A 23,784-nucleotide genomic window follows, 5' to 3' on the forward strand; every position below is an offset into this window, starting at 1 on the left:
TTGTAAAGGCCCCATTCCAAGAGACCTGAGGTGCCCCACCCCACTTTTTGGATCTCCACCATAGCAGTCAAGTACAGCAGGGAGGAAGTAGGTTAGGAATTGCACCAGCTGGGAAAGGCAGTAGAAGAGGATGGACGGATGCATCTACCCGAACCCAGAGGAATCTGAAAAATGAACAAAACTAGCTTGTCTGATAACCTGGTTGCAGCGTGTCTGCTAAATGATGCAATTCTGTTTTCCTGTTGTTAAAGGGAAGTTGACTGAAAACAAGAATATTTTTTTCCTTCTAAGCTATTGTTTACATTAATTTTCAAAGTTCTGCAGAACTTTGAATCTATTAAAATTCGTACAACTAGTTAAGTAAGACTTTGTAGAATGACTGACAATTATACATATGTTACTTCCTTTGTTTTAGTTGTGCTTTGGGTAATGGCAGCAGTTACATGTCCATCATGTCCATCGTGCCCTCAGGGCTGGGTTGGGTATGAAAGAAGGTGCTACTCTTTCTCTGAGGAAGTGGGGAGCTGGAATTTTGGCCAGAGAAATTGCTTGTCATATAATGCTTCCCTGGCAACAATTGACACTCAACAAGAAAAGGTATGATAAGCTTTCAAACAATACAGTATGGATTTGACTGATATATATCTAGTGCAGGGGTAGGCAACCTGGTGCTCTCCAGATATTTTGGACTGGACTGCAGTTGCTATCAGCCCCATCTAGCATTCCCAATGGTCAGGGGTAATGGGAGTTGTACTTCAAAACATCTGCCTTTCCCTTCTCTAATGGCTAGTGATGACAAACCAAGACTGAGTTATTCTGGCTGAAATTCTTACCTATGTGCTGACGATAATACTGTCTTCTCTCTCCCTTTCCATATGACCTTAATGCCCCAAGTTCCCTTTTTCTTACATGGTTGTGGTTGTAGTAGGGCAGCCTTCCCAGCTGGCTGGGTGAGTATGGGAGTTGGAGTCCAACACATCTGGAGGGCGCCAGGTTGGGGAAGGTACTAATAGGGTCCAGAATGAAGGTGAATCTATGCAAGACTAAACTAATGATGGTGATTGAGCCTCATGACATGAAGGGTCAGGGTTCAGCATCTGCTCGTCACTCATCCTTGAGCTCCACCTGGATTCACTGCTCTGCCTGAAACTCCAGTTAGTTGCGGTAGCCAGGGACCCCTTCAACAACTCGTTTGATGCAAAAGCCCATGCCTTTCCAGATTTAGACCTAGCAACCAACACTGCTGCTTTTGTCTCAAAATGAGACTACTGTAATTCTCTTTCTGTGAGGTTGCCCTTGAGGAGCGTTGAAGCTGCAATGAATGAAAAGTGTTAAGCCAGCTTCAAACAGATGCTGGGTGCGTGCTCAGCCAGTGTTCTAGTTTCTAGTCTGAACTGTGAGAAAGACATTCACATGTTTATTCTTTAATTCTGATCCACCATATCCACAGAAGCACAGGATGGGTAACAAGCTCTAAAACTGATTTTTTTAAATTAAAAATTCATAAGATACCTGAAGTTGTGTGTGTGTTTTTTTAACTACAGGAATTTATAAAGCACCACAAGGGCTCTGATCATTGGTTTGGCCTCAGGCGGGAGGGAGTGAAACAGCCCTGGAAATGGCCAAATGGTTCTATTTTCAACAACTGGTAAGTGATATGCCTTTATTTTGACCCAATGTAGAAAAAATCTCGGGGACATAAATGTGCTTAGAGGTTTCATTTTAAAAATAGCCTCCTTTATAAGTCTCCATTTTTTCCCCTTTAGGGCACAATCCTACGCATGTTCAGACAGAAATAAGTCCTATAACTCCCAGAACTGCCCCCCCACAGCTAACCATGCTGGCTGGGGCATGCTGAGAGTTGTAGGACTTATTTCTCTCTCAACATGGATAGGATTGTGCCCTTAATGCCCTTCTTTAATTTAAAAAAGTGAAATAGAAATTAAATGATGACCTCATCCTGGTTAACAGAGCAATCCTAACCTCAAGATCCACTGGGGGCAGTTAGGATGGATTAGAGGTGCCCTTCTGATGGAAGGGGGAGCCCACGGTAGCTGTCATAAGGCCCCAAAGCTCCTCTGGGGCAAGGTTGGTCCCCTCAGCTACACCATCTCAGAGCTGTGTAGCTATTTACACCTCCACCCCCAATTTCTTTCAATGAGGAGATTTATTTATTTTTTAAAGAAAGATCTTCTGGTATGAAAACCTGGCAAAGCAGGCAGGGCTTTAGAAACAGCAGAGCATCCACCCCCTTTGCTTCCCCTCCCCCTCAGGATTGCTCTCTTAATTAGGACTTCAGTTGGATAATTTCAGTCATCAGGTAGACAGAGGTTCAGTGTAGTGTAGTGGTTAGGGTGTTGTACTGGGACCCTGGAGACCTGGGTTCTAATCCCCACTTGGCCATGAAGCTCACTGGGTGAATTTGGGCCAGGCACTGACTTTCAGGCTAGCCTACCTCACAGGGTTGTTATGAGGATAAAATGGAGAGGAGGAGGATCATATAAGCTGCCTTGGGTTCCTGGCAAGAAGAAAAAGGGTGGGCTATAAATGTAATAAATAAATAAAATACAACTGAAAGTGCATGTATCCAATTCAAACTGGCAAAATCTCCTATTATTTATTATTTCAAATCAAAATTACATTTTATATCCATATTTATTTATTTCAGTCCCAAAACAGAAGAGAAAATATTCTGAGGTGCCTGAAAAATCTTTTATTATGCCCAACACATTTTGGATAGGACTTTCCTTTCCCAGGGGTCACTTTTCTCTGAATTTTAAGACAGAAGAAGCATTTGGAGAAAAGCAGCCCCTGAGGAAGGAAAGTCCATTCTGAAACACATTGGGCATAATAAGTTTTTCTCAGCCACCTCAGAATATTTTTCTCTTCTGTTTTGGTGCAAAAGTGCCCTTCCCTGTTTGCTGTTTCCTGTCTTCCTTTCAGCGCCATTGCTTCAAAAACATCTTCCAAATGGCCTCTGCTAGGTTCTTTAAGAGGCTGTTACTACTTCCAACCTCAGATAGATTCTGTTAGTTTCAGCTCTAGTTGTTTCCTGAACAAATACATGGGTGGCTAATTATTTGGTAATTAAGGTAAGGGAATTTCTGCAGGTACAGCTTCTTGGATCTCTGTGGTAGTGCGTAGACAAGCAAACTGCATCTGTGACCATTCCCTTATTAGCACTTAAAGCTGAGCAAGAGCCTCCATCTGACATGAACAGCAGCTGCTTTCATAAGATAGTTATCATTATAGTTATCATTAAAGCCAATATGAATTGCGGTGTATTCAAAGACAACAGATTTGCTGGCCAAATGTGAGTCTGAATTTTGACTGTGGGGTGAGGTTTGTGTGGCTTTTGGATGGACTTCAGCGTCTCGTATGTGTTTCCCTGCTCAGATTTGGCAAGAAGGTGTGAATTCTGGCCCCCCCCCCCCCGGTATTGACTCCTGAAAAATTCAAACTTGATATTTGAGTTTTAAAATCAACATATTTGCCAGATTTCAAAATTAGGTCAAATTTCATTTTACCTCTGCTTGCGTTCTCTTTTTGTTGTTGCCATTCATCAAGTTATTTGGGTCTTTCTTTTCCTGCTTGTTGATATTGGTTGCAAAATACCATCTTCATCTACTTCAGTCTTCTCGAACATTTGGGTCAGAGAGTCCTTGTTTTCTACAGAGAGCAGTTCAAAGATGCTTCCAGGCATATGCAATCTTATAATGGATTCAGACGACCTCTTAACAATCACGTTTATTTGGTGATTAATCTCATCAAGATAAAGACTATCCACATAGTGACTCACCATGTGGGATGGCTTCAGACAACCAAACTATCATGGCATAATTGCAGGTATAACATGAGTAACATGGTTGTTTGAATCTTCTCTTGGCTGTCATCTTCCAAAGTTCACCTCAATACAATAGCACATCTGCTTGGAATTCTGTATTGTAGCTGCAATAGGAAGTTGATTGGTATTCTCTTCCAAAATTGAAAGAGGTGCAAAATATAATTTTTTTACTATCTCCATGTGATGTGTTTGTGCTGCTGATGTATATCAAACTTCAATTTCTTCGCTAATAGTAACTTTGTTTTTTGTTTCTAAATTCAATTAATGCTGCCAAAGTTGTGGAAAACTGTAAGCATGTAGCCTTGAGTTTTCAGAGTCTTAAATATATGCAGTGTATCAAGGATTTTTCCAAAGGGCTAGGTTTGGGGTTTTGTTTTGCTTTTTTAAATTACAAAACCTGATATTTGTGGTGTGTTAATCATAAGGCTTTGCAGTTCAGGGTGTCACTGACGCAGTCGTTAACTTACTTCATATAAGGGAACGGCTGTCAGTCATATCTGTGGGGAAGAATAAAGCACTGCACTAGGGAACACTATTGGAGTGAGGTCAAAACCATAATGACCTCACTCCAAAACCTGCTCTCTTCCTCTAACAATGGCTCAGTTCTTGCTGGCAGGGAACCTTCAGGCAGGTGCAATGTCTGTCTGTGTGCAGAGCATGCAGAGATACATTGGACCTACAGGGGACTTTGTAATGTCCAAGTCCTCCATTCAAATATATGTAAACACACACACACACACACACACACACACACGTACGTCATAATGACCAGCATCTTGCTAGTAAAAAACATTGTGAGATGGGGGATAATTGTGAGGTGTTCTGGCCATGCCAGCTTTATTCCAAGAATTATCCTTTGAAGAGGAGCTTGGCACAAAAGTGTAATGTTCATCCAAAGAATGGAGGAGTTGGCTATAAAGGAGAGGAGAGAACCACATGGGTCTCCTCTGAGGGAGACTCAGAAGGTGGCAAAAAGGGAGAGGGCCTTCAGTGGTTGTTGTTGTTCAGTCGTTCAGTCGTGTCCGACTCTTCGTGACCCCATGGACCATAGCACGCCAGGCCTTCCTGTCCTGAGCTCTCTCCTGGAGCACGCTCAAGTTCATATTCATTGCATCGGTGATGCTATCTAGCCATCTCATCCTCTGCCGTCCCCTTCTCCTTTTGCCCTCAGTCTTTCCCAGCATCAGGGTCTTTTCCAGAGAGTTTTCTCTTCGCATTAGGTGGCCAAAATATTTGAGCTTCAGCTTCAGTATCTGTCCTTCCAATGAGCACTCAGGATTGATTTCCTTTAGGATTGACTGATTTGACCTCCTTGCAGTCCAGGGGACTCGTAAGAGTCTTCTCCAGCACCACAGTTCGAAAGCATCAATTCTTCAGCGCGCAGCCTTCCTTATAGTCCAGCTCTCACAGCCATACATTACTACTGGGAAAACCATAGCTTTGATTAGACGGACCTTTGTCGGCAAGGTGATGTCTCTGCTTCTTACTATGCTGTCTGGTTTGCCATAGCTTTCCTCCCAAGGAGCAAGCGTCTTTTAATTTCATGGCTACAGTCACCGTCTGCGGTGATCTTGGAGCCCAAGAAAGTAAAATCTGTCACTGCTTCCATTTCTTCCCCTTCTATATGCCAGGAAGTGATGGGGCCAGATGCCATGATCTTAGTTTTTTTAATGTTGAGTTTCAAACCAGCTTTTGCAATTATGGAATGATGTGATGAGGCCTGCCTGGTGGCAACTTTGTTATCTAACATCAAGGGACAAAAAAGGGAATGGTTGGACCTAGATGAGGAGTTCCAGGAGAGGACATGTTTTTGAAGTCCAAGGAAAGGAGGAATCAAGAAGGGTAGCATGATGTGGACTCTGAGTCTATATGCAGAGAATTGCCTTTTAACATTTATTGTGTAGCAGCTAATAATTTTAGGCCTTTCATAAATAGGAGGAGGCAGGGATAGGAAAAAGGTCAAGAAGAGTGAAGGATTTTTCCTCCCAGTAAAGGACCTTTGGAAGCTTTAATAGAGTGACTCTGGAGTGGCAGGGGTGAGAGACTGAAGGAGGTCAAGAGTTTGGCTAGAAGATAAAGATGCAGCAGGATAGGCCACGTACTTGAGGCCAGTAAAGGAGATAGGGCAGTAGAAAGAAAGACTGAGTCAAGGGGTTTGGAAGAACATCAGTTTCAACAGTATCTAAAAATGTGGGCTGTAACTCGTGACAATTTGTACCACAGTAAGTTTTAAGGTGGGGCTGCAGTGGCTTAGTGGAGACCCGAGTGCTGCGTGACAGAGTGAGCTCCCGTCTTCAGTCCCAGCTCCTGCCAACCTAGCAGTTCGAAAGCAAGAAATTGCAAGTAGATAAATAGGTACCGCTTCAGCGGGAAAGGTAACAGCGTTCCGTGCACCTCGGTGTTCAGTCATGCCGGCCACATGACCACGGAAGCGTCTTTGGACAGTGCTGGCTCAGCTTAGAAATGGAGATGAGCACCACACCCTAGAGTCAGACACGACTGGTCAGGGACACCTTTACCTTTTTTAAGTTTTAAGGTGCCACAGGACTTTGTTCAACTCCCCCCCCTGCTCCCAATACAAGATATTTAGGAGGTCAATGGCTGTTTTAGTTCATATTATTAACAACACACTGAATCTCTCTCTATTTTCTGTTCTCTTCTAAGGTTTAAAATTGGAGCGAATGGTCCTTGCGCCTACGTGGATGGTGAAGGGGCCGGTTCCACAAGCTGTGAAGCACAACGAAACTGGATATGTAGTAAATCTCTGAGCATTCCTTAAAACAACACAAAAAATAGGGTTTTCCCAGCACCCCCTGTCCTTACAAATATTGTGTGCTGGTGACCAATATACTTGGCCATTATGTTGTCACCTTAGAATACTATTCAAAGCAATTTGCATACATTTTCTTGTAATCCTTGCTGCAACTCCAGACAGTCTTGGAAGAAGCTGATTTTCTAGATCCGTTTTAGTTGGGTTTCAAGCCTAGTTTGGGAACTGAAACTGCCTTGGTCACCCTGTAGGATGACATTTGTCAAGAGAAAGATGGAGGTGTATAACCCTGTGGATTATCTTAGATATCTCAGCAGCTTTCAATACCATTGACCATGGTATCCTTCTGGATAGGCTATCTGAGTTGACGGTTGATGGTACCGTTTTGTAGTGGTTCTCCTCGATGGCTCATTTCAGAAGGAGGTGCAGGGGGATTACTGCTCAACTCTTTGGCAATTGTGCCTTGGAGTCTTGCAGGGGTCTGTTGTATCCAACATGCTTTTTAACATTTACATGAAACTGCTGGATGAGGTAATCTGAGGATATGGGCTGAGGTGCTATCAAGAACTCCACTTGCTTTCTGTGTCTCAGTCTGTGAGTCTCCATTTTGCCAGACTAAAGTGGCGCATAATGATGCACCACCTATATGTGCCTCAAAGTTGGACCAAGGCCCAGTTAATTGGACTGAGTAATCTCACTTGTGTTCCTGTGGGAACACACACACACACACACACACACACACACCACCACCACCACCACCATGGGGACTGGAAAAATTGTCATAGCCAGCCTGTGACTGGCTAACAGGGATCTCCTTGGAATTGCCAGCAGGATAAGCATAAAATCAGGGGGTTGGCAGTCGCCCTTTGTCTTCTTTTTCACCTTCTATCTTTGCTTTGGACTCCATGTATGTCTGTGTGGTTCTGATCTATGGGAAGACCCATGCCTAGTGGCGCTATCACATGAGGCTTTTATTGTGCACTCGTGGTGGGTCACTCATGGAAGTTTGTGGGTTCTTTTCATGACATCAACCTTCAGGGCACATCCAGCAGTATTTCCCAGTTATTCCATTTTAAAAAGATCCAGAGATAATGAGCTAATAAAATATCCTGGCTGTTCCTTACCTTGAGCATCTCTTTGTTGTTGTTGTTCAGTCGTTAAGTCGTGTCCGACCCTTCGTGACCCGCCTAAAATCCCGCATTTAAAATGGGGCTTTCTGCTTCCGTTTTAAATGCAGGTTCACGACAGACTCCCTTTAGACATGCTTCCTTCCCTCCTTCTTTCCCCCGTCTTTCCCCCCTTATCTGAGTCTTCCATATGTGTCATTATACAGACACTAGATGGCACTGTGGTCCAGCTCCTCTTATTGCGGGTTTTCCGTTTTCACGAGGGAACTCAAGTGGAATTCAAATGCAGTAATTTGATAGCTCATTATCTCCGATCTTTTAAAAAAATGGAATTAAGGTCGTTTAGTGCAGGAGACACCCTGGAGGCTGTCGTCGTCGTCTAAGGACCCGCAAACCACCATGAGTAATCTATCTCAGTAGGATAAAAGCCCCATGTGAAGAAGCCCTTGTATAGTCGTTGTTGCACTATTAAAATAGCCACTAGATGGCACTGTTTCATTGAGGTCTATGGAACACTGAAAATTTAAAACTTCGCCTCTCTGTAATCACGTGGTCGCTGTCTGGAAGCCTGCAGTAAACACAGGAAGGCCCCACAACGAGAGGACTGCGGGTTTTTTCTTTAATGTAGAGACGCCCTTGGTGTGTATAGACAGGATTAGTTAATTTTTGTTATTTTTTGACTGCAGTATTGTTTCCAAACATACCCTGGCTCTTGTATGCCTTTTATTCCCCCCCTTTCCTCATTGTAAATAAACTTAACACCTACTTCAAGGGTCATGTGTATGCTTCTTTCCAAGTAAGGCTTGGTACTAAGAGAGCTTTGGCTATTGGGCGGTATAGAAATGAAATTAAATGAAATAAATAAATAAATACTAAATCCAGAGTGTTCGGCTTGATTATTGCTGCTGTTTAAAGTTTCAGGCCTAGGGCTTTGAAAGAGAGGGTACTGGCTTAGACCCTTATTTCTTACCCCCTAGGAGGGTCTTGTAAGGTCTGAGAGTCCCCTGGCTCAGGCTGAGGTGAATGCTTCTAGATCCGTGGCAATAGGGGTGGTGGCAGCCCACTGTGGCAATTGTTTGTCCCTGCCTACCCTGCTGGGAGCTAGGGCAACCCGCTCCCTCCCTTCCCTGGTGCCATCAATATGCTGATGATACCCAGCCCTATCTTTTTCACCAAATCCAGATGAGGCAGCGGGTGTTCTAAATTAGTGCCTGGATGCAGTAACAGACTGGATGAGGAACAATAAAATGAGACTCAACCCAGACAAAACAAAGGTACTGGATTCATCTGTTCAACTTGATGGTATTCACCCTGTGCTAGAGGAAGTTGCATTTCTATAGCAGCAGTGCAAAACCTGCAGCCTGGGGACCACATGTGGCCCCCAAGACCTTAATTCTGGGGCCCCATAGGTGCCCTGTCCCATCCCTCCCATGGCAGCCAATTTCCCTCCCCTAGCAATCTTGATGCGGAGGGGGTGAATTGCTGGTGAAAGGGTGGAGAGAAGCCCCTCCTGCAGAATTCTTCATACAGATTGGTCTTTCCTTGCTGCTGCTGGAGTTGCTGGGATGTATGTGTGTGTACGCAACCCTGAAGGAGCAACATGTGGCCGAAAAGGTAGCGTACTGGGGGTACTGTAACAATTTGTATATGTGGACCCACATACATGTATGCCTCTCACCCAACTGTACACCAAAGATGTGTTGCTTGTGAGTTTTGCTGGATAAATAATCAATTTTATTCTCTGCTGCTTAATGTTTTATGTTGTATTCTTTTTTAAAGTTAAAAATACCATTAAAAATAACTGTAATCTTTTAACGGAGAACTTTTTGTTATGGGGAAGATTATAAATGTTGTCAATAAAGTAAGTCAGAGAATGTTGGCAACTGCTTGAATATTTTTGCCTACTTTTTAAGCTTCTCTAAAAATGAAACAAATTATAGAAAGATAACCCCTTATTTCTGTAGGACTGCCCCAGTGTTTTTCATTGTTCTCATGTTTGTTTTCCTTTTGTTATAGCCTGAACAAATACATCTACTTATCCATCTTAGTTTCTGTACTTCATTTTGAACACTTGTTCATCTGTTTCTCTAGTGTTCTTTACAGAAAGCTCTCACACGTTCAGTGAACATGCAAGGGGGAGTGGGACTGCACTGTATGCCACTCTGGTCATGCTTCCGATGTCTGTGCACATACAGACTTCATGCGATCAGAAACCCGTACACAGTCAGAGTTCCTAAATAAGTGTAAGCTCCTACATGCATATGACTGGACATACATTGTGCTGACTGTGCAGGCATGAGAGGTGAGGGTTGTGTTTTCCAACAGTATCACTGAATTAGGGTGAATATCTCTCTTGCCCCCTCCAAGAGCATACTAACTGCAATCCTCTATATGTCTACTCAGAGGTAAATCCTACTGAATTCAAAGAGACTTACTCCCAGGAAAATGTGTGTAGGATTGCAACCTTAAGCTCTGATATTCTCAAATGAGCTACAGGTGAAGCTCCTGACTGTTTTCACAAGTAGTAATTACAATAGCCAGGTTAAAAGTATGTGCCTGAAAAGGCAAGGGCTAATAGAGTGTGTGTGTGTGTGCGTGCGCGGGGGAGCTTATGCAAGCCCTGACCACAACATCCTCCCTCACACAGTCTCTTCAGACTTTTGTCCATTGAGCACGGATGTCTAAAGAGGATTTCTAAGCCTTATCATGGTTTTTGGTTGCACAGATGCTTCTAAGCATGTTCAAGTAAATGCACTCTTCCAATTTTCATGTTGAATATGCAAAGGTCTGAAGAGGAGGCAGTATGTTTGGGGGCATTGGGGGTAGGGCTTGTGCGCCGTGTCCCCCCACCGCGTGCGCTCACACGCTCTTTTAGCCTTTGCGTGTTTAGGCAAATTCCTTTCCAGTGCTTTTGTTTGCATTTCACCATGAAAACAAGCCCCCACCACAGCTTGTTTTCATGGTGAAATAAACATGTGTGCCCACTTTGCATCTTAATTGCGTTCAGGTTTAAATTGTGTTGCGTCTCTTCCGTAATGCCAGTTCTGCTGTAATATGTGAAGTGGCTCTTAGTATCACTTGTGAAAATACCCGATGGTGTGAAAGACTGGAAATTGGGTGGATGAAATCCATGTATTGGCAGGGTTTTAAACTACATGTGGCATCATGACCACAGAGTGGAAAGAGGGATGTTTCCAGATTAACCTGGAGTATGGGGGCACAATGGTATGTGAGGTATTTTCTCAAGTTAAAATTAGGGTCTCTAAAATTAACCTCCCCCAACCTGGTGCCCTCCAGATGTTTTGGAATTCAACTTTGGCGGGGGACCATAGCTCAGTGGCAGAGCCCCTGCTTTGCATGCTGAAGCTCCCAGGTTCAATCCCTGACTTCTCCAGGAATCCTTTCTGAAACCCTGGAGAGCCACTGCTAGTCAGTCCCAACAATGGTGGCCTAGACGAACCGGTGGTTTGACTCAGTATAAGGAGCAAGATCTGCCTCTAAGGGTCTTGGAATATGGGCTATGTGAAGTGGGAGGGGCATGGAATGGAGGGAGGAGAGTAAAATGTGTTTTGAATGAGAAGATGGCTGCTGCCAGAGAATAGGAGGAGGCAGCAGGAGAGTGAAGGAGGAGAGCTGAGAAGGGAATGCAGGGAAAGCAGCAGCAGGGTGAAGAAGAGAAAGAAGCAGATAAAGCAGCCTTCATCTAGAAGAAAAGTGAACCTCCACAACAGAGACAGGCAACAAAAGACTAAAGGAACTGGGACAAGCAACTGTAGTTGGTCTGATTTGTTGTTTATTCGTGGCTGAAAGTTGAGAGTTGTAGTTCTATTGGTCATTCTCTTAATACTGTTATTTACTAAAAATTCTAAAGTAAATACTGAAAATTCTAAAGTAAATACTGTTAAATATTTGTTTCTCTCTGGAGTGATTGCAACCTGCCTGTCCTCATGAGGATGTAGATGTTTTGGACTTCAACTTCGGCAGGGGACCATAGCTCAGTAGCAGAGCGCATGCTTTGTATGCAGAAGCTCCCAGGTTAAGTTCCAGTGAGGCTGTAAGAACTCCTGCCTGAGACGCTGGAGAGCCGCTGCCGGTCAGTGTCGGCAATGCTGCCTAGATGCACCAATGGTCTGACTTGGTATAAGGGAGTTAGGAGCGTAGGAGGCTACGTCAGTCCCAGCCTGCATGGCCAGTGGTCAGGAATCATGGGAGTTGTAGTCCAAAACATCTGGAGACACCAGGTTGGAGAAAGCTGTCAAGCAATAATGTACCTGTATGCAATAACTACATCATAATCCTCAAAATATCAACAAACAAATGCAAAATTGATTTTAGAAAGCCTTTCACTTGAAACAATTGGTTAGCTGTGTGCAAATCAGAGGACCAGTATTGTGGAGCTGTCATTACCCGTGGTTTGTAAGCTCTTTTTTTTTGGTGTATATTCATACAAGTGCACATTAAGCAGTTAAAAGGGGAAACAGCACAAGGCTAGATTTTGCTCTCACCATTTGCCACACACCATTACCGTTTTCTCTCCCCCCACCTCCCTGGCGAGAAATTTACTTGATCAGCTTCTGGTCTAATTATGCTCATTACCCCATTGATTTTTATGGGTTGAGAGCATGGAATTATGAAAATAGCAAGAAAATGGCTTTCCCCCCACCATTACATTTGTACGTTATCCAGCTAACAACACTGGATTTTGGCTAGTGCTGCTAATGGCAGCAATTCCTCTTACTCAGAAATAATCTGTATGCAGTCTTTGTGGTCTAGGGCTTCCAGAGGGGAAAAATATGTTTTATTAGCATGTTAGGGTTGGTGGCTTGTTGCTGTCACACATTTAGAAGAAAATGGCTTCCTTTACACAAATCCACCTAAATTCAGCCGTGCACATTTCAGAGCGAACTTTATTGCCTTTAACGACTCCACAGCTGGCTCCAATTCCTGGGAGAGGTAGTGGGATCCTGTGGAAACAAAGGGGAAAACCTTTAGTAAGCCATTATCAATGCACACCCTGCTTTTCTATAAAGGATTCAAGGTTGCTTATAGAAAAAATTAAAAACATACACTCAAGGTGAATGTATTGTTATAAGTTAGCAGGGGAGGGTAGCCTGGATGTGTCCCCTTGAGATCCCTTCCAGCTCTGAAGTTCTTGATTCAGAGAGGGTTAGGGAGCAATCCTATGGCTGCTACACGGTGGCTAGACGGCCATAGGATATCTGGTTTTCCGGGAACCGACCTTGGAGCTGTGCTCTGAGGTTGGTTCCTGGAGAACTGACCTCCCCCGACTTCCACGGTGCCTCAGAGGCAGTGCAGAACAGCCGCATCCGCCACGCTCGCAAGAGGAGCATGGAGCGGCCAAAAAGGGACGTGTCTGGGGGCGTTCTGGGGCGAGGAGGGCAGCAATGCCTGTACGACACATCCAATGTCTAGCTTTCTAGACTTTTAGCTCTGCAGTTTTAAATCTGTATTTTAAATCCCTGCACTGCTGCTAGGTTTTATTGTGGTTGTATTGTTATGTTGTGGTTTTAATGTTCTATATATTTTAAATTGTTTTATTGTGTTCTGTTTGGTTTTAATTTTTGTGAACTGCCCAGAGAGCTTCAGCTATTGGGCGGTATAGAAATGAAATAAATAAGTGTCGTACAGTATCCTCCTCCCCCTCTCAGCCCTCCCACGGCTAGACAGCCGAAATCAGCTGTCTAGCTGAAAATGCAGGGCAGGAGGAGCACGGAGGGAACGATCCCCTCCGCGCTTCTCCTGCCCTGCATTGGATAGGCGGTCGCCTATCTGAATAGGATTGTGCCCTTAATGGCTGAAACCTGCCCGAGCACATCCACTCATGGATTAATTAGTAGGCTACCGGGCCTCCATGGCCAGCAAATGGGGAGGTCTTTCCCTCTTAAGGAATGTTGTAATTCAAGTGTCTGTAGTTTTCAGGGGATGCAGGTAGACTGAGACAAGACAGAAAGGCACAAAGTTTATTTGTTCGCTGCAAGAATCCAAAGTGCTAGCAGCGCCTGTAGAATTCTGTTGCGGGGAGCAGTGAACTCTGGTTTTAAGCTTTGCTCAACTTGTACATATATTTGTAAATAAATGCAATGTAATATATGTAAATAAATGTAATATTTCCATAAATATTACATAAAATGCCCATGTCTCCAGTAACCTTAATCCAAAAGCTACAAGGAGTCTTTGTTATGGAACATGGAAGCTGGCAATTCTGGCTCCAGTACAAATAATATTTAGGACAATGCCTAAGGCAACAGCTAGTGCTGCCTGCCCTGGCGACATTCCTGGCCTCCTTAGACAGGCAGAGTAGTCGTTTGAAAACCAGAGCGCACTGTGAACTCATCCGTGTACATTTGTCACTTGATTGTATCTTTGGGCCATAACATGTCTGTATGAGAAGCTATCAACGATCAAAATGCTACAAAACAGAGCTGTCATCGTCGGACACTGCTGTAGTCACAGCGCTTTTCAATGGAGGCAGTTCACACGTGCAGCTGTGAACCACTGATGTCTCAGCAATCAAGAGACGAGACATCCAGTGGGATTGCGCATGTGGGATTGGTCCATCAATCCCATATTCCACTAATACGGGAATGGGTCATTCTTGATTCAGACAACCCTAGTATGTGTTATGGGTTAGGAACATAAGAAAACACTTACAGGGCTTGATGTAATGTCGAACCATCTACCCAGGTCCAGGTCTTCTTTGGGGATGTAATATTAAGTCCAATCCAAACAGGATATTTGTCTTGAATGATGTTATGTATGAAATCCTGCCAAGAGCATTAGGAATACTGTAATTCTCACTCCTCTTACTGGTCTTTTTTTTTTAATGATATTTTATCTTGTGACACTTGGGTGATAATAACTTTCTGACTCCATACCAATCAGGGTTCAGGCCAAGATTTTGAAGAATGGAAATTGCTTTGGGTAGCCTCGGCCAATGATCAGCCTCTGAAATTCAACAGGGTAAGAGTGACTCTAGACCACTCATAGGCTTTTGAAACTCTAAGCCATCACATCTTTCAGTCTGCTTAAGACAGCTGGTTGCATCTGAGTGAGTGCTGCTGTACCCTATGAGCTGTGAGGATTCCCTTTGTCCCCACTGCTTTATAATTTCTTTGTTACACACATAGACTGAAGTCCTGTGCAGGCATTAGCTTGCTCGCAAGGGCAAACTTTGTTGCTCGCATGTAGGGCAAATTTGGTGAGGGGTGTGTGGATGTCCATGTAAGCACTGCCCCCAATGTCCCCACATGCTCAGCTGTCATTTAGACCATCACACATTGAGCGCAAAGGTCTGAAGAGGGCTTAGGAAGCATATTTATTTATTTATTTATTTATTTTATTAATTGCCCATCTGGCTGGTCACCCAGCCACTCTGGGCGATGTACAACAATAACAACAGTTCAAAACAATAAAATTCAACATTAAAAACATCACACTTCTAAAATTACCCTAACCCACCTCAAATGCCTGCCTGAACAACCACGTTTTTAATGCATGGCGGAAGCTCATTAAAGAGTGGGCATGGCGGAGTTCCCTAGGGAGGGAGTTCCACAGAGTGGGGGCAACCACAGAGAAGGCCCTCTCCCTCATCCTCATCCTCACCAGCCTAGCTGTCCTGGCTGATGGGACAGAGAGAAGGCCATCAAAGGCTGATGTTGTTGAGCGGCCTATCTGGTGTTCAGCTGACAAAGCTCCCATGACTGGGAACCCTGCCTTATCAGGTTTCCGGATCACAGAATGTAAGCACATTCAGGCAAGCATTCTTACAAGCCCCTATGCAAAGCTTTGTGATCAATGTAAGAAGATATTTGATGTAGCCAGGGGCACAGGAATGTTTGGGGACCAGGCATGCATATATGTTTATATGTATTTTAATTGGTCTTGGAAAAGAAAAAGTCGGTGCCAATTGTATCTCCTTTGGGAGGGCATTACCAAAGTCTGTATAGGTTGATTAAGAGCTTTCCTATACAAAGCTGTTAATCCGCTGTATCAACTTTCAGTTTCATTGCAGAACTGAGATCTGAGGTCAACACAAAGACCTTTTCCTTTCCTGCTTTTCTGCTACATAACTTCTAGGTGGCGCTGTGTTATAGCAGAAGTAATTACACAAGTAGAAAAATACATTTTCCTTTGCTTTTCAAAATAATATTCCATTTTCCCTGCTCTAAAAAACCCTGCAAAACTGCTCTTAAAAAACAGAAGTGAAACTGAAGGGTCATATTGTTGTCTAAAGAACCTGTAAACCATGAGTAAGAAATGACGAGCACACAAGAAATGCCTCATGTAGAAAAGCTCAAAACCTTTGTATCCATACATTGGTTGTATAACTTGCTGTGTTCTCTGCCAGTTTAATATCCCAGCATTCCCATTTCCAGGCAATCACAGTGACATGTTGCTATTGCAGGATGGAACCAAGAGGCAGGATGGAATGGAACAGTAGAGGACAGCCTGGTTCCAGCCTTGCTCACAAATACTAAAAATTGCATTTTGCAGGTTCCCTTTACCGCCTTCTACTGCCCTTCCTCCCTTTTTACTTTCAAGCCACATTGTTCACCTCACCATTTCTTCCCTGTCTTGGACCACAACCAATTGAGCGATCCTCGTGGAACAGTCGTTGTAACTCACAAGCCAGTTCTTTTTATCTTTCGAAAACCAGTAGCACTTCCCCTTTTCTTCTGCCCAGTTGGCTGGACAGAGTTTACACGTGGCACCCTCTAGATGGAGAAAGGAAAAAATGGGGTTCCCCCATTGGGTTATTCTAGTCTGTTTGCGCCTTACATTGTTTGCTTCTTATATCAAGCCACATCTCTCTCTCTCCTGCGCTTTCTTTCTCTCTTCCAGCCCTGCACATGCTCATTAGTAACTGCTCTTTGTTTCTTTCTCTTGCTTCTGTCTCTGTGCTATCTGCCCCATAGTTCTCTATGTCTTGAACAGCCTTTGCCAACTTAGTGCCCTCCAGACATGTTGGACTACAACTCCCATCATCCTAGCCATGCTGGCTTTGCTGGGGAAGGCTGCTCTAGAGCAATCCCTTTATATTCATCAATTCATTTAAACAAAGATCTAAATATAGCTGGATGAAGATGTTAACCCAGTGTGCAGCTACTGTGAAAAAGGCAAATTTCATACTGGGGAACATTTAGAAAGGCATCGAAAGTAAAACTGCCAATATCATACTGCCCTTATACAAATCTACTGTATGACCACACTTGGAATACTGTGTACAGTTCTGATCACTGGACATTTAAAAAGATATTGTAGAGCTGGAAAAGGTGCAGAAAAGAGCGACCAAAATGATAAGGAGACCAGAGCATCTCCCCTATGAGGAAAGATTACAATGTTTGGGCTCTTTAAGTTACAGGGGAGGCAAATAAGGATGGGGGGACATGATAGAGATGTACAAAATTATGCATGGTGGGGAGAAAGTGGATAGGCATTTCTCTCCCTCTCTCATAATACTAGAACCTGGGATCATCCCATGAAGCTGATTGGTGGGAGATTCAGGACAGACAAAAGGAACTACTTCTTCACACAGCACATAGTTAAACAATAGAATTTGGTACCACATTATGTGATGATGACTTTACAAGAGGATTAGACAAATTCATGGAGGATAAGGCTATCAATGGTTACTAGTCATGATGCCTATGTACTAGAGGCATAATGCCTCTGAATGACAGTTGCCAGGGAGCACAAGCAGGACGGTACTACTGTCCTGATGTCCTGTTTGTAGGCTCCCCATTGGGGCATCTTGTTGGCCATTGTGGGAACAAAATGCTGGACCAGGTATCCCAGGGGTGCAGAACCTCTTTCAGCCCGAGGGCCAAATTCCATTTTGGAGACGCTCTCGGGGGCTTCCAGTGGTGGGTGGGGCCAAAGGTGGGAGGTGGGCAAAATACCAATAATACCAGCATGTATAACTTAAAGCTGTTACTGCCAGTAACTAAACCTTAGGAGAGGCATTTCAACCTTTTAGAATGGGGAAAAATGCACAAACTCTTGGAAACTAATAAATGGTTGAAGGAAAGGGAGCCGGGGAAGGGGGTGTGACCATCTGGGGAAGCCCAGAGGGCAGGATTGGGACCCCAGCAGGGCCTGAAATGGCCCCTGGGCCTGAGGTTCCACACCCCTGAAATACACCTTTGGTGTGATCCAGCATGGCTCTTCTTATGTTCTTATTCCTCCTTGAAGTTAGAGTACTCATTCAGAAAAGCCATTCCTGAACTGCTTGAGGAGGCTACTTCAGGATGCAATCCTCTGCCCACTTACTTAGCAGTAAGCCCCATTGAGCTCATGGGACTTAATTTCATGCAGACCTATCAGAGCCACTTGGTGTGTGTGTTTTTTAATATAAAACATCAACTTTTAATAATAACGATTAACCTATCGCTGCTTGGCCTCCTCTGCTCTGTGTTTTGCCTGCACTTTCTCTTCACTGTTGCTATGCTGCGTCTGTTGCTGTTGCCTGCTTTGTTAACCACACGAACCACCCTAGCTTCTCTGACTTGAATCTCAACTGCCACTTTGGGACTAACTACTTTACATGCAACAGTGTGCGTTAAAGCCTGGATGTCATTTTTTAAATTTTATTTTTAGAAAAGCTGTGTCGGAAGGAAAGGAAATTATTGCAATGAGATAGGGGTGGGGGGTTGGCTAGGATGACCTTTCAAGGGTCCCTTAAGGCTCTATGATTCTTGGATGTAAGACTAAGATTAGAGTTTGGTCAGGAGAGTGGTTTAGTGGAACCAGTAGGGCTGCTGGCCATTACCTTGATGGCTCTGGCAGAATGCTCAAGCACCATGCTTTTGTTAAGGAGATGGTTCTCTGTGAATGAGCTCTTCTGGAGAGAGAGTGCCATTTTTTAATCAGGGCTCAGCTTTTCCTGTCCCCCCTCCCTTTTCTGGGAATGAGGTTGTCAAGCCGTATGTCCAGGGCTGGCCATCCTATTAGGCAGACTGAGGCAGCTGCCTCAGGCAGCAGAAGCTGTGGGTCAGCAAGCATCCAGGGTTGTGTGTACCGACAGCCTGCCCTGTGCCCCTAAGGTATCCATCTGTCCTTGAATTTAGTGGAGGAAGCCGTCCCACCACCAGTGTCAAAGTAAGATTCCACTTCCAGGCAGTTCCTTTGTACATGGAGTAGGGGGCAGCACCATTTTGTTCTTTGACTCAGGAACCAAAAATGTCTTGGGCCACTCCTGCGTATGTCTGAAGACGCTAGCAGTTTTTAAAGGAAGATGGATTAGGAGAAACACAGAGGGGCTGAATTGTTCTTTGTGAGAATCCTATAGTGCTGGTGGGTTCCTCTAGAAATCTGATGAGTGAGCAGTATCTGTTCGAGTAGTTAATGCTGTGAGCTTCCATCTTATGTTCATTGTGTGTGTGTGTATATAAATAAACCTTATATCACAAAAATCCCATAAGCCTCCAGTGACCTGATTCCAAGGAAACCAAACCCTTGCATGACTGGAAGGGTTCTTGCTACTCAGAAAATTGGGGTTCAGAGGAGGTAACGTTCCTGAAAGTAGAGAAATGGGAGAGGAGATACTTTAATCTTTTCCTTGCCTGTCAGTTCCTTACTCCCAATCATGCCCTGCCCTCCCACCAGCTTTTTCCTCCATGAAGTTTCAACCATATATTTACTGTAAGCCATAGAAGCATGTAGCTGAAACCCTATGGGAAGAAAAGCTGCAGGGTATTTGTGCCCCCCCCCCATTAATAGCTCTTCCCCTGACCTACAGACATTCATTAAAACATCTTTAGAGAGTCCAGATGTGTATGTGCATAGGGACCTCCACATGATCAGGAGCTCTGCCTTTGCAGGGTTGCTGAGATGGGCACTCCCTCAGTCAGGCTCTAAGCTGTTTAGGGCTTTAAAGCTTAAATATTATTTGTTTGATTGATTTGTACCCACCTTTCTACCAAAAAATGGCACTCAAGACAACTTACAGGGACAATTAACATTTATTTATTTATTGCATTTATACCCCGCCTTTATTAAATTTTAAATTTAATAAAACAATACAACATAATTCTTGAATAAAGCTGTCTTTGCCTGCCACTGGAAAGACAACAGAAAGTGAGCGAACCTAGCCCCACTCAGGAGGCAGTCGCAGTTCCCTAGTCTGGGAGCAGCCCTGAATAGGTTTCTCTTGGGTTGCAAACAAATGCACCTCTGAAGGCAGCAGTCTTGAAAAAAAGGCCTCTCCAGAAGATCTGAAGAACTGGGTAGAATGGGGAGTGGGCAGTCTTTCAGGTAACCTGGTCCCAAGCCATATAGGGCTTTATAGGCCATAACTTAACGACTGAACAACAACGGCCATAACCAGCATTTTTAATTCTGCTCAGAAACAGACTTGGTAGCCAGTGAAGCTGCTGTAACAAGAGTCATGTGCTCCCTGTAACTGGCCCCAGTCAACAGTCTGGCTGCAGCATTCTGGGCCAGCAAAAGCACCTCTCTGGTGTCTGGATTAAGCTTCAATTTGTTTGCCCTCATCCAGTCCACTACTGACATCAGACACCAGTTTAGAACTAGAACAGCTTCCTTGGATTAAGATGGAAAGGAGAGATAGAGTTAGGTGTCATCAGCATACTAGTGGCACTGAACCCTAGAACTCCAGTTAATCTCTCCCAGTGGTTTCATGTATGTGTTAAATAGCACGGGGGATAAGATGGAACCCTAGGAGGCACCACAGGCCAGTGGCCACAACACTGAACAGGTATCTCCCACCATCAGAGGTGGCCCCTCCAAGAAGAACCAGAGCCACCGTATAACAGCACCTCCCAGTTTCACCACAGACAGATGCCTCAGAAGGATACCATGGCTGATGGTATCGAAAGCTGCCAAAGGTCCAGCAGGACTAACAGGGACTCACTCCCCCTGTCCATTTCCCAGCATAGATCATCCACCAAGGTGACCAAAGCAGCCTCTGCCCCATAACGAGGCCTGAAGCCAGACTGAAATGCATCTAGATTGTCTCATTCATAAATCCCTGGAGCTGAGAAGACACCTCATATTCCAGCAAGAGTGGAATAGTGGAGAGAGACTGGCTGGAAATTATCCAATACAGTAGGGTTCAAGGATTTTTATTTTTTTTAAACAAAGATCTTACCACTGCTTCCTTTTAGCAAGATGGAATCACACCTTGCCATAAAGAAGCATTCACCACTACCCTTACCCACTTAGCCAGTCCCCACCCCCCACCCCTGGCTGCTTTTGTAAGCCAGGAAGGTCAAGGGTCCAGCAAACAAGTGGTAGGCTTCACCTCTCCAAGGATCCTGTCCACATCCTCAGGCTGCACAAATGGAAAAGTATCCATTATAACTGGACAAGCAGAAGCCAAAATTACATCCACCAAACCTGTATCAAACATGGCATCCAAGTTAGCACAGATATGATCGATTTTATCTGCAAAGTGGCATACAAATTGGTCACAGCGGACTACTGAGTGGTCCACCTCTTCTTCTTGTGGGCCAGAATGTAACAGGCCTCTGACCACACAAAAAAAACTCCACTGGGAGGCTCCGAGGAGACGCAATGGTGGCAGAGGAGTACAATTTCTTCATTGCTCTCATTGCCCTGGAGTAGGCTTTCAATTGAGCTCTAGCCCGCATTTTATCAGACTCATTCTGAGTTTTCTGCCAACATCACGCTAGTCAACATCCCACTCATTTTATCACCCACAGCACTGCGGAGAACCAGGGGGGTTGTTTGGCTCCACTTTGTGGGAGAGGATACTCAGGAGCGATCGTGTCAACTGCCCAGGTTAACATATTTATGCATTATGGGTGCCACATATAATTGTTTTGATCTATGTAGGGGCTAAATTTGCAGAGCAGCCTTAAGACCAAGGAAGAGGTGGCTTGAGAGACTTTAATGTACAATATCAGAAAAACAAGAAGAGCCCTGCAGCATCACTCCAAGGGCCTTCTAGTCCAGCCTTCTGTTTCCCACAGTGGGCAAGCAGATGCCCAAAAGCAGGACAGGAGGGCAATGGCCCTCTCCCACTGTTACTCCCAGCAACTGGTAATCAGACGCCTCTGATCCTGGAGGTAGCACATAGCCATCATAACTAATAGCCATTGGAGTTCATCACACAGCTTTTATCCTGCCAGTGAGATGGCTTTCTCTTGGAAGTTTGCTGGCTCTTTACATGACACCATTAACGTCCAAGGCACCTCCTGCAATTTCCCCCAGCCTGTCTAGTGTTTTCCCCAAGCACAAAAAATGTGGTATGTTTTCCAGCCCATGGAACACGAGCGCCATGACCTCCCCATGAAATTCTCCAATAGCAGAAGAAACCATTGGGCATGCCTGCTCTAGGAGTTTGTTTTCAGTTGTTGGGGGCATGGTCAGGATGACGAAGGCATTGAGAATGGGAGCAGGGTTGCACAGAAGGAGACCGAGCAGATTTGACAGGTGCAAGGGCAAGAATTGCCTGCCGATTGTGACTCCTGCCTCTGCATTTCTCAATTGGAGGGAGAAGAGGACAAAATGCTTCCCTGCAATGAAGGGAGACATATCTGATTCCCCACCCCACCAAGCTCAGAAGCAACGTCCTCTGTTGTTTTAGAGCACCCTATTAAGTTCAATGGGGCTTACTCCCAAGGAAGTGTTCCAAGGGTTGCAAACTTACAGGATGATCCTATGTCTACTCAGAAGTAAGTCCCATTGAGTTCAATGGGGCTTACTCCCACATAAGTGTGCCAAGGGTTGGAGACTTACAGCACAATCTTACTTTTTATGTCTACTCAGAAGTAAGTCAGAGGTTTCCTGGGGGCTGCGAGAAGACAGTATAGCAGAAGTTAAGCTACGAAAACAAGACTCCCCCCCCCCCGCCTTTGCACACATGCCAGGGAGGGAAGAAGGCACTCCCTCAGTTCAAACCACATGGCCGCCATGTAAAGAAGCCCTTCCTAATCCCACAGAGAAACCGAAAGCAGGGAGCTCTGGAAAGGATGTGGGTTTTGGCAGGGTTTTTGCTTAATGCAGAGACACCCATTGATAGCCTTATTCCTCATGAATTTGTCTTTGTTGTTTATTCGTTCAGTTGCTTCCGACTCTTCGTGACTTCATGGACCAGCCCACGCCAGAGCTTCCTGTCGGCTGTTGTCACCCCCTCCACATTTTCTCCCTCTAATGAATTTGTGTAATCCCCCTTTAAAGCCATCAGAAATGGCTTCCAGCCTCCCCCAACCTGGTGCCCACCAGATTTGTTGAACTACAACTCCCATCATCCCCATCAGTATGGTCATGATCATGCTAGCTGAGAGTTGATGGAAGTTGTAGTTCAACACATCTGGTGGGAACCAGGTTGAGGGAGGCCAGCCTACTCCACCTGGGTTCCTTAGGAGGAAAAATTGTGAGATATAAAATAAATTTAAATAAATAAACAAACAAACAAACAAATAAAATTCACAGTAAGTCCTTTCCAAGGATAAAGGAAATGTTTCAGGTGTTGTAGGAGAGAGCGACAGGTGTGAGCTTACCTGTGAACGGTTCACATAGGTGAACAGCAATATGCTCCAAACAGGGGCTGCCTTCTGTCCTCTTCAGGCTGATCAGGTTTCCTGCTTCATCCTCAGTTGCATTGACGTTTGCTGTGCTCTCACCTTTATAAAACCTGCCCTGCAAAACTTAAGCAGCAGAAGAGCGGCGACATAAAGAAGCCATTTATAGTAAATCATAGCATGAAGCAAACTGTGCCAGCACTGACAGGCTCTTGAGAAATCACACAGATTTGGGAGATGAGGCTAGAGTTCATGTGAGGCAGCAAACACTGGATTCCTAACCAAATGCTGCTACAGAATGTGAATTTGGTGGTGGACCTTTCCAATGGACAAATGGCCAGCAAGAAAGACGTAGCTGCAGCTTTTCTCTTGAAATATCTTTCTCCAGGCCCTTTCCCTTTTCTGTACACAGAGCTCAGCTGGGGGGAAAGTGTTGGGTGCATGGGAAGGGTTAAGGCTCAATTTACACCTGAGTTTTTTCAGCAGGATCCTTCCTCTTTAATCACTGTTTTTCAG

The 23,784-nt window shown here is 44.6% G+C and overlaps 2 protein-coding genes across 2 annotated transcripts in view; one reads left to right on the forward strand and one right to left on the reverse strand.

Annotated features, from left to right (window-relative positions):
- The first annotated feature begins 429 nt into the window (after nt 1-429).
- Nucleotides 430-23,784, forward strand: part of LOC146355307 (C-type lectin domain family 2 member E-like) — a 55,849-nt gene continuing 32,494 nt past the window's right edge. The window contains 1 exon segment of the mRNA XM_084829867.1: nt 430-597. Coding sequence (XP_084685993.1) covers nt 430-597 — 168 coding nt within the window.
- LOC146355308 (killer cell lectin-like receptor subfamily F member 1) overlaps nt 11,520-23,784 on the reverse strand; it is a 36,762-nt gene continuing 24,497 nt past the window's right edge. Inside the window, exons 3-6 of the mRNA XM_084830437.1 lie at nt 23,248-23,394; nt 16,322-16,476; nt 14,414-14,526; nt 11,520-12,705 (exon numbers count right to left, since the gene is read on the reverse strand). Of these exons, the coding sequence (XP_084686563.1) occupies nt 12,582-12,705; nt 14,414-14,526; nt 16,322-16,476; nt 23,248-23,394 (539 nt within the window). The 3' untranslated portion in view covers nt 11,520-12,581. The remainder of the gene's footprint in view (nt 12,706-14,413; nt 14,527-16,321; nt 16,477-23,247; nt 23,395-23,784) is intronic.

This window comes from Heloderma suspectum, chromosome 2 (assembly GCF_057233095.1).
Source record: "Heloderma suspectum isolate Gila_16-S chromosome 2, 16-S_ref, whole genome shotgun sequence".
Taxonomy (NCBI): Eukaryota; Metazoa; Chordata; class Lepidosauria; order Squamata; family Helodermatidae; genus Heloderma; species Heloderma suspectum.